This window comes from Rattus norvegicus, chromosome 4 (assembly GCF_036323735.1).
Source record: "Rattus norvegicus strain BN/NHsdMcwi chromosome 4, GRCr8, whole genome shotgun sequence".
Lineage (NCBI taxonomy): Eukaryota > Metazoa > Chordata > Mammalia > Rodentia > Muridae > Rattus > Rattus norvegicus.
This window is the reverse complement of record NC_086022.1, coordinates 146,085,762-146,103,958: the sequence shown is the minus strand read 5'-3', so window position 1 is coordinate 146,103,958 and position 18,197 is coordinate 146,085,762. Positions and strand designations below refer to the sequence as shown.

General features: G+C 37.7%; 1 protein-coding gene across 5 annotated transcripts in view; it reads right to left on the bottom strand.

Annotated features, from left to right (window-relative positions):
• Grm7 (glutamate metabotropic receptor 7) overlaps window positions 1-18,197 on the bottom strand; it is an 882,386-nt gene that overhangs the window by 65,141 nt on the left and 799,048 nt on the right. For 4 of the 5 annotated variants that reach the window (XM_039108423.2, NM_031040.1, XM_039108422.2 and 1 more), the window contains 1 exon segment: window positions 3,360-3,606. The exons of the other annotated variant lie outside the window; for it this stretch is intronic. In XM_039108423.2, coding sequence (XP_038964351.1) covers window positions 3,360-3,606 — 247 coding nt within the window. 5 annotated transcript variants of the gene reach the window in all.

Sequence of the window (18,197 nt, the reverse complement as noted above, 5' to 3'; positions counted from 1 at the left end):
GCATACAGTGTGGAGGTGGATGAGTGGAAGCAGTCATGCACCAGATCGCAAGCTGCAGTGATGGAGCAGAGCCGTTCAAGATGAAAACACCATGGACTGGAAAAGATTCACGCTAAGTGTTCCGAGCAAAGATGAATTGAAGAGCATTTTTGGTCTATTAATTACTTTGAAGTACATTCTGTGAGCTGGCCTGTCTTCTCAGATATCTTCTACCACCTTAAAAAAGAGTTTCCCATTGGAGAGATGCCTATTTTTGAGTGCATATATTATTTATATGTTTTTACCAGATAGTTTAAACTAAGAAAATATTCCCGGTGTCTCCACTGCCACACTTTATATTCTGGAGATGATTTGAGCCATTCTTGGTTTTCAACATAATATCACATTATGACATTTCATAGCATCAGAACATTTTTTGTATTTTCATTAACTTAAAATTTCAATACTAATCTTAATGCAAATATATATGCATATATGCATATTTGTGACTTTCAGGCCACAGGCTCAAAGGCAATTGTCATCTATGATACCACATTTTCTACATTATAAGTTTGGGATTCCCCAAATGATGCATTTTTTTATCTCAAATTATTTTATTCCTTTAAGTTGTGTTTGTTCCAGATAAATATCAATAATAATATGATAGACTCAGATTGAGCATGCCAGGACTAAACATTGGCCCTTTATATGCCCAAATTTCCAGACCTGTGATATCCAGTGAAATACTTATAGCCATGGCTGGTTATTTACATAGAACAAAGTCAAACAGAAACTAGACCTGTTCTGTCATTTGGAAAGCTGTACCTTGTGGGCTTGAGAGAGACACCAGTGTTTATGCTGACTGCAGTAGACAACAGAGATTCAGAACACACAGCTGCCTGCTGGCCATGCTGTTAGAAGGCTTGGGAGAAATGGGTTCTCTCAAAGTTCTGTAAAAGCTGGGTCATCAGAAACCCCAATGTTTGGAGGTACATGAATCTCCTCCTATGGGTCCACCAATCTCTAGTTATCCCTTGTGGTGTTATAAGGTAGTGAATACACAATGCTAGAAATGCTAGAAGAATTTCAAACATCTTATAGACTGTTTAAGAGACAAAGACTGTATTTAATTGTACTATACTCTTTGCTTTTCTTTTTCTTTTCCTTTTTCCTTTCTTTTTTCCTTCTGTAGTGTGTTATGACTCTTTGTAGATACTAGAACAGCTATACCATCAACATTTTTGAAAGACACATGTATAATGAGTTATCAGTGGATTTATTACAGTGATTTCATTTGATACTAGATTATTTGATACTAGTATGACAAGGCCTTTACCTGGGCAGCCTTCTCTAATTGTATGGTTATTACTGTCTGCTTACAAATAAGCAACCACATCTTTCATAGTACAGCATGTAAAGTTCCCCTCAAAACACCACCATCACCATCACCAACACCACCATCATCACATTATTATTATTATTATTATTATTATTATTATTATTATTATCTATATTACCAAGTAACAGAGCCAAAAATGTGATTTATGCATTGGGGATTTGTCCGACTAGACAAGTTTCAGGACATACAGTAGCAAGGAGGAATAAACATGGCCTTAGGAATAAGACCTGGTTTAACTCAACCTTGGATGCTAAGTAGGTACATGACTTTGACTGTGTCACAGAAGTTCCCTTCAGTAAGACATCATCAGTAAACGGAGAATAAGAGCAATTGAAATTGGACAAGTCTATTGTAAACAGCTACCAAGACTGGGCTATCTAGGGGAAGCTAACAGTATGAATGTACTTATAACTATGAGCATACATGCAATCATAGCAACGTTATTTGGTGTTTAGTCTCATCTACCTCTTGGCATCTAGTCTGCCTTCAACCGCATTATCATATCTACCCAATCACTTGAAAATGGACTTCTAAGAGTGCTTTGCCTCTTCGGGAATGGGAGCCATTTGCACTCAGCAGATGTGCAACTTGCTAAACAAATATTTCATAACACATCTATGGTTCAGGTGATATGTACTTTTGTACATAGAGATACTGAGCTTTAGGAAAGTTCCACGGCTCTCAGTGTCATGTGGTGCTAAGAGCAGAGGCTTAGATTTGAAGTCAGATGACTCCACTCAAACCCACTTGCTCTGACACTGTAATGGTCACCGAGCCTTGGTGTGCTCTTCTAGCTCACATTAACCAGTTGCTCTAGAGATACGGCCGAGCCTCTAGATTTATTCTACTTCTCCTCTTTCTTTGGAACAATACTTTTCCTCCTCCTATCTTACCATATAATCTGCTCTGTTGAGATTTTGAATGAAAACCACATTTACACTGAAAGTGTTTCCTAATATTTGTATATCCATTCATAAATGAGGATGTGCCAAGATCATGGGTCCTTAGTACAGTATTCATTAAAACTAAGCCCTCCAGCCTATTGAATTTCTCTCTTTATTTGCAAGTAGCGCTATAGTGAGAATAATTTATAATTTTAAAAACTGTGTTTTGTATGACTTGGTAGAAAATGTGAACAGAAATAAGTACAGGCCATGAATGCCTGTACTTTTTATTACATGAGGAACTGGCCAAAATACTCCTTAGCAAACATAATAATTGAGAACTTTTATGGAGCTAACATCTGAGTCAATGTATTGCTATGTATGTGATGTCCTGTGTGCACTTGATTTTACATCTTTCGCAGGCAAAACTGGAGATTACCTGACTGCTACAAATCGAGTTGAACAATTGTGAATCATAGCTGTCAGTTCTTGTCCTTTGCAAAATGCCTTTCTTCTTCAGTGACATAGGTGGCACTTTTCCCAAGCGTGTGCTGCTTTAGCACGACAGTCTTTGGCCCTATGTACTTAATGAAAGTTTAACGATTTTGTCCAATACTTTATGCTTCTATTTCTAAAATACTTGCTTTGGAAATAATTTTCTCAACATTCGAATCTCAGTGGAAGGAAGAAATGCATCTAAAGCTCTCCTAAAATTTTAATGTTACCTCTAATATTCTACTTCACTGGCTTAGTTTCTCTAACAGGAAGTGATTTTTTTCCAGCAGGAAGCAGTCCTCCAAGGGGGGAAATCGTTTTCCTAGTGGGAAGGGTCTGATAAAGAAGTCCTGAGAAACATGCTTATTCCCACTGGATTTTCCTGGAGCGAAGGACAAAAAGGCAGGAAGATGAGGAGGCAGAACTCTGAAAAGCTTTCTACCCAGAAAAGGGTAGCAGATTCATCAAAGTCAAAAGAGTAAAAGTTACCATTCATCAGGGCAAACCATCCACAAGGCAAGCTTACTCCAGGGATCAGCACCACACATCCCGTTTCTATAGTTTCTAATTCAGGACGGAAAGATGAAAGGAGGGTTACTTACTGTTTGGGTCTACATTTTCACAGAGTTCTGTCTTTGCCTCACCGTTGGGCCTGTCACTGGGTTTGTGTGACAGCCTTGATGACATGGTGGCTGCTGTGACTACGGCCTTGAAGCTTCGCTTCCGTTTCTGGACATTGAGTTCAGGGTGGAAAATGATGATGTACACTTTCGGCATGTATAGCATTCCCAGCGCCACTGACGCACTTAGGTTCATGGAGATTGTAAGCGTGGTAGTTTGTATGTAGAGCTAGGAGACACAACATACAAGGCACTATTACATACAATGACCACAGACAGTGTGTGAATACTTTAAGCGGTGTTGCAGATAATATGGCTAGGAGAAGAATAGCCATCCCAGTGACTTTCTGCTAAAAAGGAAAACAATTTGGCTGCACATCTATTTTAGAGTTTAAGTCTGTGTTAGTTAACATTGGGCAAGTCCTTATGCATAGAGAGAATTCTTCTACAATAACATGCAGTGTAGACTTTTAATCAGATTTAAATTACTTTTATAGACAATGATAGAAAAACACGAATTACAGATTATCACAAGAATCTTGTAATCTTGAGTAAATGTTGCCTACTATTTTAAACCTCAAAGCAAAAAGTTTATAATATGATTTGCTATGCAGAGTTTCTGAGACCTTTATTTTAAAATTATTTCTGTTCATAAATCATGCTTTTGTGTCACTTTTGTAACATGGCACTTTCGCCAAACCTACAGTGTAGTGATTCAATTTCCCTAAAAAGTAGATATTTTTGGCTTATATATGTTTATAAAACATAAAAGTGAAGACACTACCATCTAGATATGACTTTTCTACTTTGCTCATATTGACAAATTGATAATTGGATCTAATACCTTATTCTGTCTTAATGCTACTTATACTTTGGATGGTACACACACCCCATTATCATAGCTTTGTGCTTTCTGGGGTATTCAACTAGATTAAGCAATCATTTACTGTCTAATGTTTAGAGTCATTGTCTTAGAGAAAGGGTAAGTGTCAAAGGGTATATGAAGTCATGTAGTCTGGAAGAGTAGAGCCACAAACATCTTTCTGTGGTCCAGCACATCTCTGACTATGATGTATCTTTCTGTAACGTAGAGCTCTTTAGAAATCAGGTATGTTTGGCTTGTGCATGAGTTCTAAAGGCCAGTTTAGACTGGAAATTGGTGAGCTTTGTTTTTGCATCAGTGCAACCCCTAGGTTCTTGGCAATGAATTGGGCCATGGTGGTCCACAACCCCTACTTTCATGTAAGACTCCATTAGGAGTCTACATGATTCTGCATGAGCTGTATGTGACTGCTTATTCAGATGAATTTCCTTCTATTTCCCAACTCTTCTGCAAAGTTCAATTTATTGACTCTCCACCCTGTGGAATGTTTTTGAGCTCTCACAGAGACCTTGTCCATTCAACTATGGAATCTTTGTAAAAGTTCTTTGTATGTTTGCTTCTACTTAGGCTGTTTCTCCTTTGCCTCTTCAGATATTCTTCCCAGAATTTTCTTGCCCATTGCCTTTTTGCTTATACCTTTTCCAAAGACATTTTCCTGTACAGAATCAGACTCTGCTTGAAATTATATTCTTACTTCTTTGATTTTTAGACTGTCTCTATCTCCACTATAGCGTCTATGGAGTTAGACCCTTTCTGGAGGAATTATTCTCTGCCTAATAGAAAAGTATGAGATACTACATAAATATATAATAGAGAGACTCAGTTGCTTGACACCTCTTCTCTATTATATGCCACAGGTCACACGACCATTCCTTATATAGAGAAATATTTCCATCAAATCTAACCAACATTTGGGTATTTCTGATCAAACGGCCATGAGACCTTTCCACCTTGCTCAAGGTTCTGGGTTCCATCTCTAGTCCTGGAAAAATATTACATAACATTAAGAAGGCATACTTATGATTATCTTCAGGCTATACCTATCCACATATACAGATCTAAAGAGATCAAATCCAGAGAATTTCAAAAAACAAACCAAACTGTGGACACCAGAGCATAAAGGATTTACTTTTAGGCTTCAAGTTTTCATTTTGATGTCATATTTACTACATGCTTTTAGCAACATACTTTGCAATACTTTCAATGCCAGTTTTGTCTTCAGTTCCCATTATGCTTATCCTATAATACATTACCCTTTTACCCTTGGGTAGTTTATACCAGTTTCTTGTACCTAGCTAATTAACTTAGCCAAAGAAGTGAGTTAGAAACCATAGTTAGTCCCTTTCGTTAGAGAGTAAGTGCCTATATATCCACTTCCCAGGATTGGCCCTCTCTTCAGTTTAGTTCTGCCTTCTACTTTAGTTCTGATCTTCTGCCTAGTTAAGAAAATATTGTTCTTCAACTTGGCCAAAGTTAGTTAGCCTCTTGAGAAGAACACAGACAGCCTTAGAATCTTCACCTTTACACATACGCGTGCGGACACACGCACACACACACACACACACACACACACACACACACACACACGCATGCATATAGTATATGTGTATGTGTATGTGTATGTATATGTACTGCATCAATCTAAATAAATTTTGAAACTTTGGCACATATTGTTATATGGGTTCTCTTCACCTTTCAATTTTTCAATTTTAAAGTAAAGATAATAGGAGCCCCTACCTCATAAGATGAGGATCAATCTAGTAAATGAGAAGACAGGAACTCTCAGGACCCTAGGAATCAATGAACCAATGGACTCTGCTGCTAGTACTTACCATCTGCCACATTAGCTTGTTGTGAAGGTATCTTGGGAAAATATTTCTTCGAAAGACACTTTCAGATATTTTATACTTAAGAACATATGTGGCATTTAGGATTGTATATCTATAAGAATCCATGGTATTCCTGCCTAAGAAGACAGAAATATAGCTGAGAGCACATGCGAACACAATGCACAGGCTTAGCGATAGCTCAACGCCAGGCAAAGTTCAGCTAGATCTCTTTCATATTCTTTCCTAGTTCTAATACTTACAGAAAGATATGGGGACATATAATAAGATGTCTTTACTATTCCAGAAATTATCATAGCACTATTAGTTATTAGTTGACCTCTTGTCTTTGATATGTTTAGAATTTGGAAAACTTTCAGAGTTCAATCTGTCTTTAATGGAAGCTCAGTATCTCCAACTGATCACATGGAAATATCAGTTTAATCAAAGCTTTTTGTTTCTCCAGGAAGGGAAGAAATTGTCATAGAATTGATATGCTGTTTGCTATACACAAAATACTTCCTGTACTCATGAACTGTTGAGACCCACTGAAGGAAGGGAATGTGAGCTAACATTTATTCACAATTTATTCAACAGGACAGCAAGGACAGTTCAAATAAAAGGTTTCACCCAAGTCTACCTTTGTAAGTCAGGCAATTTTTTTCAGAGTACCTATGGGAACATTGTTGATAAGCCCACTCTAGCATGAGCAATGGCTCACATATCCAGTCCCACTTCCTGTACTGCTTGCAGCTCCACCTAAGGGAACATCTCTTTCCCCAACAATTGCTTGCTTCTTACATAATCTCGGGAATGGCCCTTATGAATCTCCTAACTATGTGAGACTCCTAGACCTCTTCAGAACCTGTAGCTTCCTGAATGCTACAGCTTCCTTCCCACCTCTGGCAGGGAATGCTGCAATTTGGAAGAAATTGCTCTACAACATGATAAAATTGCCAACTGCTTTGTCAAAGTTTCAGAGCCAGTTTATTTGAAGACAAGCTTGGGATGTTTCGAAGCAAGCTGTGAATAGCTGCAAGGCTAACAGACTTGCAGCTCTGGGAATTATGGCAGTCGTAATAGGCTTCAAAAATGTAAAGATAGTAGAGGAATGCAGGGCATAGATGGGGAAGACATACCAGCGCCATTGAGAAAACACAAAATTCAGATTTGGTGATTGATCAAAATGATATCATTATCATTGCTATTGTGTTCACTGACAATTGTAAAATAAAGAGCAATATATTTACACACATGAGTTTTCATTAACAGTATTTTATTAGAATAAGAGTTTGAAGCAATTTACTGGTGTTAAGCTACTGACATAGGAGATATATGATAACTATATGCCAAACATTTACAGTTATATATATTTTTGGATCCACGGTATGTGAAGCATCTTTTGCAATGAATGCCGTGTCAATAATATCATTTCACTGAGGCCCAGTTATGTGTCTTCTCTGGCTCAGGTGCTGGGTTTCAAGCATGCAGACACATACTCTACCATCCAGAACTGAATTATAATAGCAGAAGCAAAGAAATCAAATTTCCTTTATTATGAGGTAACTGTAGTTAAGAGTCATATTTTCTGTACTTACAAATTGTTGACAGAAAAGCCTCAGTTTTTTAACCACCAAAAAGATATGTGTGAGGTAATATAATTTAATTAGCCTGATTTAGTCTTCCCAAAATGCAGACCTGTCAAAACATCATGCTGTAGATAACAAACATGTGTAATTTTATTTGTCAATTAATCACGGAGTGTATAAATAAATAAATATTCAGTGACAAGATAATGTAGATCTTCATTATAACCCTCTTCCACTCTGTTTGGTATCTGCTCACCCCTTTCTCTTGAAATGGCCTCTGCCTTCTTGCACAGCCTTTGAGGCCTGCTTACATCTGACCTGATGTTCAGCCTTGTCCCTTCTACATCTAACTTTCCTTGTCTTCATAGTCAAGGGAGTTACCTTCGTTCATATACTGTTCAGGTAGTTTTTTATAAAGTGCAGTCGGTGTGCCCCATGGCTTGCTTTGAACATGCGAATTCAAGACAGTGGAATATGTGAATGCCCAGGCATTCTGACTTAGGCACATGAGCAGCACAAGCCAAATTAAATGCCAGTACGAATGGGGGAGATATTTGTGGCATTCCATTCTAACTGATTGTCAGTGGATGACTTCTGTGAGGAAGAGTCACTTTTCTTCAGGGATGCAGTCACTGAGAGCCTACCCATGCTCCAGTAGATGACTCGATATCTACATCAACACTAAACGGGCTTCATGAACTTAAGAAAATAACTCATGAGATAGGGAAAAAAGATTGTTATATTGGCTACAGGAAGGAATTAGAGGGGAGAAAATGGGCATTACACATTATGCAAATTTGAGCAAAACATTTTATATGAATGTAAAAAATTCTTAGTACAAATGAAAGAAAATTTCCAGGTACTATAATGGTCAAAACATTAAAAGAAGAGGAGAAAAGAAAATGCAAATGTATCGCAGAGTGACGGGGACATTAGAAACACCTTGACCATTGCATAATTTTGCACATAAATGTTTATTCCACAGGAAACACTAGGGGGACATGTTAGCCCACCTAGCTGAGTCAATCTGAAGGGAAACACATAAGAGTTGCACCTATGTTACTGCCTCAGATCTCTAGCTACTGTCTTCCAAAGCCTAATAACAATTGCCAGTGCCCATCTCCTTGCACTCTTCCCATGAGAGAACTTTAGGTTATATTTTATGAGATAAAGCATCACATTGATTGTACTGTTTATACAATCATCAGTCATTTTGCTAAACTAAATTTAGTATGTATGTACTTATAAATCATTTTAATCTATCGTGTGTGTGTGTGTGTGTGAGAGAGAGAGAGAGAGAGAGAGAGAGAGAGAAAGAGGAGGGAGAGATGGAGGAGAGACAGAGAAAGAGAGATGGGAGAGATAGAGAAGGAGAGAGAGAAAGAGAGATGGGAGAGAAAATGGGAGAGATAGAGGGAGAAAGAGAGGGAGAGAGAGGGAGAGAGAGAGAGAGAGAGAGAGAGAGAGAGAGAGAGAGAGAGAGAGACTGATGATGTTAGTGGTTACTGTATCCATCATGTGAACTTACCATTTATCCTGTGGTTTACAAGGCACATTATTGCCACCAGTGACGCTTCTTTAAAAAAAATATATATCATTTTTTTCATAGGATTGACTGGATAAAACACAAAATGCCTATCACCGAGTGCAAACTCATTAAATTCTGAGTTAATGGAAATCTTCTGCCTCTGAAACAGAGATTTGGCGTGTCAAACTTCTTTAGCATCCATCATTGCTGTTGTCTTTCCTAGTCTATGTTTTCCATGATGAGTATATACTAGTTCTCTCATTACTGTTGTGAAGGTTGTGATTTCTGTGTCATAAGACTGTAGCTAGGCTCAAATGATGTGGCCCTGGGAAGGATACAGAAGAGTGCCAAGCAGGTAATGAGCACTCAATAATGATGGCAGTGTTATAGTCTGATTTATTGGTTAATACAGCAAACAGCTTGCTTGCTTTCCAGTTCTTTTTTTTTCTTACATTCTTAATACATCTTGACATGACTGTGTTTTATGTAAAATCCAATGAGTAACAGCTTGTTCTGAGAGGATTGTATTAAATTGGCTTCCAGTTTGTTTGGAAGTCTACTCAAATCCCTAATTCATCTGTCATTGACTATTTTGTGAAGAAACAGTCAATTTTGTGTGTTCACAGGTGTTGGCTGCGATGAGGGATGAAGAGCTTTACGGGAGTCATCAGGTGGCTGGAGAAGCTTCAAATGCTTCTCTCCGGCCAGAGCTTGTATAATAGAAATAAAAATGCTCCTTGATGCGGTCTCCGTGAAGAGGGTATAACATTACCTGGCAGATAGTTGAAGTGTTCGTGGGACAAAACTGAAATGAATTCTTGGCAGTCAATGTAGGTTTTTCTCAATCTTTAACACTTGTACCCTGGATGGCCTAGTTAGAGTGGCCATATAGTCAAAAAACAATGTCACATGACTGGCAAGGGGACAGAGGTTCTAGAATGAAATGAGGGAAAGATCCTTTTTTAAAGTGGGTAAGTAATTTTAACTTTTAGTATGTTTATTTAAAGGAAAGAAGGGTTTTTGTTGTTAGAGCTGGCCACAGCTCTTGCTATTCAGTTGTTACGAGTGACTATGGGCAAGCTGCTTCATTTCTAGTTAAGTGAGGAAGTAAAGACTTCAACCCATGTGTGCTACTAGCAGTCTAAGGGAAACCCTGTCTCCTGCTATCCTGTGGAATAAGCTGTTCTCAACAGCTGAGGAAAAATGGAAATCACCAGAAAAGGGTTCACATGGTGGCTGGCATGGGGCAGATGCCTGAGAAATGTAAGTGACATTTATAAAAGAAATAGCCTCATAACCTACAAATTCTCTTCATATGCTTCTGTGTAGTTTTCCCTTTAAATACTTGCTAACTCTCCTTGCTTGATTGTCGTTAATGATACTGCAGGGAGTCTGTGATAGGCATAGAATCATTGACTTGACCCTTGGCAAGTCCTGGCTTCACATGTGGTTGGATTTTCCCATTTACTGTCTCAGTGCAGACATGATGCTTAGTTCACACACAATTCCTTTACCTATTTGGCAGGTGCTCCAGGTAAATGGAAGTAGATGCTTCAGCATGAGACTCATGGCTTTCCTCATGCTAGAATCACATATGCATGTATGCCTTTCTCTCATTACTGGAAGCATGATATTAGCTCTTCTCCCAGAAACAAAATCATGGGTGCACTTTGTCCAGTTTTCTGAATTCTAGGGAAAGTTTCCTATTACCCTTGACAGGCCATTCTTACCCACTAAGATTGACTCAAGGGCATCTCCTCTAGAAAAGTCACTTCTAACTGTATTATACACAGACAAGACTAGACTACAAGCACATATATTAAAAGGTATGTATATATGTTCACATTCATGTCCATGTACCTTTATATACAGTTACCTACAAGCATGGGCATATACACATACATTAACACATGTTTGTGCACACAGGCACCCAAAGTGTATACACTGATGTATGTGCATAGACATGCACATATTACACATTTATATATATATATATATATATACATATACACACACACACACACACGTGCATAGATAAACACATGCAGTCAGGTTCATGTATAACACAAATGTTCTCATATACTTATGCCCAAATATATGCAAGGGAATACATTCATTTTAACACAGAGGTACATATATGCCCAAAGAAATGTACCCATATCTATGCACACACTCACATATGCATACATGCCTTCACTCATATATGCACATATACAAGAACATGAACATATGAATAGGCAAACACATTACTGAAAATTATACATACAAACACATACTCATACATTTATACACATTCTTTCAAACATGTGCATACAAACACATATGAAACACTAGTTTCGTGTACATAAAAATATGTACTTAGGCACATATTCACATATTTGAAAGCAAAAACATATAAAGCATATACACACAAACACATGGAGATATATATATATATATAGACACATTTACAAATGTACAAGCACATGCACACAGAACATATACATATAAACATATGCACAAAAACAAAAACACAAATATGTATATGTACCCACATGTGCATATATACATAAATATATATTAATACATAGAAACATATGCGTACAGATGCATATAAGAAAACATACATATAAATGTATATACACATATGTACACACATGTATACTCATGCATGCATGCAGGTAAGCACTCATGTAACACTCTGGAGCATAAGTATCACAAGCTGAAAAACATACACACAGGTATACACCCAGACATACTCACATACACAGGATTTCTCTCCCTTATCTGAGTCCTGACTCTCAGGTTTGATTTTAAAACATGTTCAATTTCTAATGTGAAATAGAAGTGTCATTCTTTTATGTATCCAATACTGTCACTGTGTGCTGTGTTGTGCTACCGAATCGGTTATTTACCCCTCCTGCTGGTTTGAGAGCACAAAAATGTTAGGTCTTTGCCTGGCAGTGATTTAACATACAAAGGGCAAAACATTTCCCCCATCAGCCTGGAGAGACACACTTCTGTCAGATTTCATCAGCGCTCTCTCAATCTCCAGCCACATTCATCCAGATAGAACCTAACAGCCTTTTCTGCAGGGGGCTACGTGCATCCCATTCTGCCTTATGATGCAAAAAGTCTGGTTTCTTCCTCACTGGGAAATATCTTGGGGGTAATACAAATATGTTCAATGTTAGTGTGCAAATCCACCAGTGGGTTTTGTAAACATAAAACCTGAGATTAGTGTATTCTCTTTAAAGACGTAAGGAGCTGCTCCATTTTCATAAGTGCAAAACTGCCCAAGCTGGTTGAGCTTCAAAGTCCTCATTAGAGTTCTAAGGACCGTTCCTCGTGCATATTCCATGTGCTTTAAAATTGGAATTGCCTAGTACTTACCACAATTAAACTCAGCAACATTATCGCAAGAGGTCAGCATGAGGTTCTCACCAAAACAAGGTGTAGTCTTATCTTTGCCCTCAAAGCCATTGGCAATGGCTGTCAGTTGAACTTGGGAAGTTTTGGTCATTGGTAAACCCAACTTTCTTTTGCCACCTCATTTGGCCTGCCTGTCTGCATTCACTTGAGCCATCTCTCTCCTCTCTTGGACTTCAACTTCTATATTGCAGATATTCTATGCCCTGTCAATATTGATACTGTCTAGGGAGGTAACCTTTCTTATAGATGAAACTACAGGCTGGCCCTGACTGTGGACCTAACTGTTCAGAATATCATACCCCAAATTCCTTAATGGGCCATGTATCATGTCTAGATGACAAGTAAAGGGCTTCAATGACATCGGCAACTTTTGCCAAGTCATTCTATGTTGCTCTTTTGAGGTGTCAGTGCACTCTGATGTTCTACATCCCCATCGAAGTCCATAGCAATAGAGTAGTTTAGATCCCAAAAGAAGCTGACTTGGAAATTTCAAATAAAGAGTTATGCAACTGGTGTCTGTAAACAGATCTGTGGGCATGTGGGCACACTAAATTATGACAGAGGCTGGTTACCCATGCCAGCCAAAGCTACAATGAGAGGAAATGGGCCTGGCCAGTCATGGAATAGTTGAATCCTTCATGGCCTTGATATTCCCTTCCTGAGACTCATTTTCCTTTTCCTGTGTATCTGAATTGTTAGATAATGCAGCTAGGGAACTTCAACTGAGAAAAAGCTTATTAAAAGATTGTAAGAAATTCTGTGAGAAGTTTTGAGTGTTTTCTTGATTAATGGTTGATATGGGAGTGGTCTGCCTGTTATGGATGGTGGCACCCATGACTAGGTAGGTTGTCCTGAGGTATTTAAGAATGTAATCTGAGCAAGCCATAAAGAGTAAGTAAGAAAATGGTGTTCTTCCATGTTCCCTGCTTCAGTTCTTGCCTCTAGATTTCTTCACTGAGTTCCTACCACACTTCCCTTCACAATAGACTCCAAACTGTAAGAGAAAGAAAACCCTATTCTTCCCAAGTTGCATTTGTTTGTGTTATTTTATCACGACAATAGAAACTCAAACTAATACTTTTATTTGTATATGTGTATGCAAGCACGTTATGTGCACATATAAGTGCTATGTGTCCAAGGGGCAAAAGAGAGTATCTAGTGCTCTTCTGTATTGCTCTTGGCCTGTTTTCTTTTGAAACAGGTATTCTCCACAAATCTGGGATTTATGTTTCCTCAACTAGTTAGGGGGCCAAACAGCCTGAGCAATCCTCTCGTCTTCATTTCACTTAGAGCTGAAGTTATAGGTATGAGCTTTATGCCTTACTCATCGAATGAATACTCTGATATACACTCCATTCCTAAGGATTGTGTACAAGGAATCTTACCCATTGAGCATCTTTGCAAATCTCTAGTAGACTCCTTGAAAGACCTAAGAGTCAGGGCTTTCCCCAGGTCTTGTTCATCTTAGAAACCTTAGGGCTAGCAGGCATGATGCCTCTTTAAATATAATTGCTCGTCTTCTATCATATTTAAGATGAAGACAAAAGTCCTTACCAGGTCCAGAAAACTCTTTGGATTCCCTTTCTGAATTTCCTTCCTTCTTTCAAGTCCCTTGAATGAGCTGTGTCGTATCTATATGCCTATGATGCTTCCCCACTTTGCCTTCTGTTCCCATGGCCTTTAACTGGCCACTTGTCTTTTCTATTCATATATTTTGGCAGTCATTACTCACTCTCAGTTCTAAGTCATGCTCATTTTTGTTTCAGTCACCATTCTTGTGATTATTCATTATAAATACCTTTATTAAGCATTTCCTTACTAGACTTCATAAATCCAAACCATCTCTTCCAACTCATTGGATCACAGTAAGGGCTCAGTGAATAGCAGCTAAAAAATAAAATAAAATAAATTAAATGAGTGGATGCATTCTAGAAAGCCTGTTTGTTTGAGAGCCAGAAAAATAGGATTATAACAGCATGGATGGGTTTGGGTGAAGGCTTTGCCCTTGCTAACTTTCACCTCAAACATTTTTATGTCATTTTCCTGAGCTGGTGTTTAGTCCTTATAAAATGAAGCAAGTAATAATGTGTAAAACATCAGAAATCACAATATTTTGTGAGACTCATGGAGGGACACAATGAGAAAATCAGACAGGGTCTGTGGTTAATTTATATTGCACCCTGGTATCAGCCAAGCAGTATATGCCTCCTTCAGTGTTTATCTTTTAAATGAGAGGGTACTCCCTTGTTTGTTAGATCCATACAAAATTAAAAGTTATTCATTCATATCAGTTTTATAGGTACCAGTCTACCTGTGATGAGCTATGCTACTTTCTTTCAAATCTCTAGGATCTTACTCTCTCTTTGGCCCTAGGGCCTTTGCTTACAATCTGTAACTTTCCTAGAGTATTCTCACATCCTCCTCGCCTTTTCTTTCATTCTTGCTAAAGATCTCCATTTATGTTCCATGGTGTACTGAAAACATTCCAAACAAGTCTAGAAAATACTATTGTAAGCTTTTAGTAAGTATTGCCATTTACATTGAAGAATGTGTATGTACTTAGCGTAAGTGTGCATTTGTGTGTGAGAGAGACAGAGACAGAGACAGAGACAGAGACAGAGAGACTTTAACTTAATAGAGACCCTACACATATTTTTGGCAGTTTTAATCATTGTAAAATGTTTTGGAACTAACAATGAATGTTTTAAACTCTCAACTCATTTTGAAGCTACAAAAAAAGGGAAGAAAAAGAGAAACTAGTTAAGAAAAACGTAAGTCCTCAATTGCTTTCTTCAGGAAAACACATTGGCTCTTTGACACATTGCTAATAACTTAAAGAAAAAAGTTCTGAACCAATGGTGCATTATTTCATCTGAGTGTTTAAATTAAAACATGTCAAACTTAAATATAATTCAAAGAAAGATGGATGAAGGTATCTGGATACATAGTTTTAGAGGTAAATTTTCTATATGGCTTTGAATTATAGAAGCATCACACATTTGTGTTATAGAGAAAACAGAATGAGAAACTCTCCTCTACAATATATTAACTGGTGTCTGTGTGATGCCAGATGAATGCATTAGAGCCTATAGAAAGTCCTGAGAAAGATACCTTCACATCCATGTAAATAGATTCTTTCATAGATTTCTTTCACAATACTCTCATTTTCTCTGTCCCCACTAGGCTGCTGAAACAAGCAAACTGGCATCTTCAACGGTGTCAACTGAAGGGATTCCTTTGAAAGATGCTCATGCACTAATTTTCCTTTGGTTATGACCAACTGCTTCTATTTCAAAAAACCAGGGCCCTCTATTCTCATTCTTGCGGTGCCTTCATATTTTATGAATTCTGTGTATTCACTATGGAGTTGACTAAGATTACCTGCAAAATATTCCTTGAATTTCTTTCCTTCTCCATGCTGACCCTCTTAGAGCTAAATATACCTATCCATATAATACCATTAACGCACATAGGACAGTGAAACCATTTACAAATTTTAAATTCTTATGCCTTCATCTTCCATCTCCTGATCCTGTGTCACGCATGGGATGCCTAGAATTCTCTCTAGGATACAACTGACTTTGCTACATCTGGGTTTGCTTCCCTTCAAACAGCTCTACAGAGCCACCAATATAGTCTTCATGAGAGCTTCAAATGAGACCGAGGGCGCTCCTCTGCAGCATGCTTCAAAGACTGTCCTTAGCCCTGCACCACATGGCATGGCTACATCCCCTACATCTAGCTCATTTCACTCACATTTGTCTAGAATTCATCCTTGCTCCGCCATGTGCAGTTGAGGCAAAGGGCTCAGTGTTTGGTGGCATTTCCTTTGCCCCGAATTTTATTTTTCTTTTGTTTCTATTGTTTTGAGAATTTCTTACATGGGTATTAAATATACATAATTTCCCTGTCTCTCTCCTCTGTCTAGCTACTCCTATAACTATTTCATAACTCCCTGTCAAATGAATGGCTTCTCATTTTTAATTATTAATTACACATGTAGCATGTATTTGTAAACTTATATACATATATAACAATATATATGACAATATATACATAAACATATACCTGATCAATTATTTAATGTTGCCTATATGCATGTATATAAGGCTGATTCTTTGGGATTGGATAATCTCCCAATGGGCTCATCCCAGGAGAAGTCTCTCAGTAACCATTAGTTGTTCCTTGTTTTTCATCTAGAGGGGGAGTCTTCTGAAATTTCCTAAGTCCACTTATGTTGTCTAAAAAATATATTTATTGCATGGATTTTTTCTCTAGCTTATAAGTTTGTTACTGATGTTTTAGGAGAAAAGCCTAGTTCCAGAATGTCCCCAAACTAAGCTCAACCTATTGTGCATAAATTCTTAGTTAAAAGAACAAGGAATGGTGAAATCAGAGAGAGAGAGGATTGTATATAATTTTGGGATAGTGAGAAGAAAATAGTACACATAGATTCATTTCTTGACACTGAGAGAAAAGAGACTTAGGGTGAGTCGCAAGAGACTCAGGGGTGGGGAAGAATTATGCATAATGGGGCAATTTGACCAAAGTGTGGTCTGATGGATCATTGTCTCAGAACTGGTCCAATGAAGTGGTTCTCAAAACATCTAATTACACAGGAGGCCAGTCAGTCTGCATTGTTAAGCCACAGCATCAGAGACACACACTTCTATTAGAGGACTGTGCTGTCTTTTATCCACCCACGGTTGTAGTTTCTGTCCCTTGTCACAAAGATTAGTCTTACTGTCCCTGGAAGCCAAAATGACTGCAAGTTGAGAACAATTCCTACAGCCGTTTAGGTAAGTTGTTCTTTGCTTTTAGTTTCCTTCTAAGTTCAAATGAAGTCAGTGTTTTTTAGAAAAAGTCGTTGTATGTTCCACTAACTCCTTTTGAGAGGTTCCATTATTATGCATTCATTTAATCTGATGGACTCTCTATAACATCATTATCACTTTCTCTTCTTGTGGTTATCTCTCCTAGAAACAGCTTTCCTTTACCCATTGGACAAGGTGAACAAGAGAGAAATGCACTTACCTCTAGTAGAAGTATGAGATGATGTAGGATGATCTATGTGGAACTGTGAATTCTGAATACCTAGCTACAGGGTGTTTAATAAACATTCATTCCACCCTTGTTTTTAAATGTTAAGGGGTAGCACAAATTTTGCCTACAAAAGGGGTCTAGGGATAAACTTTCCTTGTTCTTGTTGTGACCAGTGTGATACCTAAGTTCTTGTTGGGACGTAGTGCTTCTGCTTATTCTTTACTAATGATATAGACAAGAAGGCATTGTCTGTAGATCTTCCAAACTTGAATTCTAGCTTCTGCTTTATTACATAGTTATGAACACTTGGGCAAGGCTATTTATAAACTTTCATATGATACAAAAGCTTTGATTAGCTTTTGAGCCTCCAATACCTGTTTGTTTTCTTATATTAACATATTCTGACTTTGGTAATTTTTGTACTCATTACACCATGCTGTTAACTAAATAATTTTAAGTTATATTTTGAAGCAAATCTGAAATAATCTATATGCTAACAATGTTTATATTTTATTTACAAATAAATGAAAATTGTTGAAT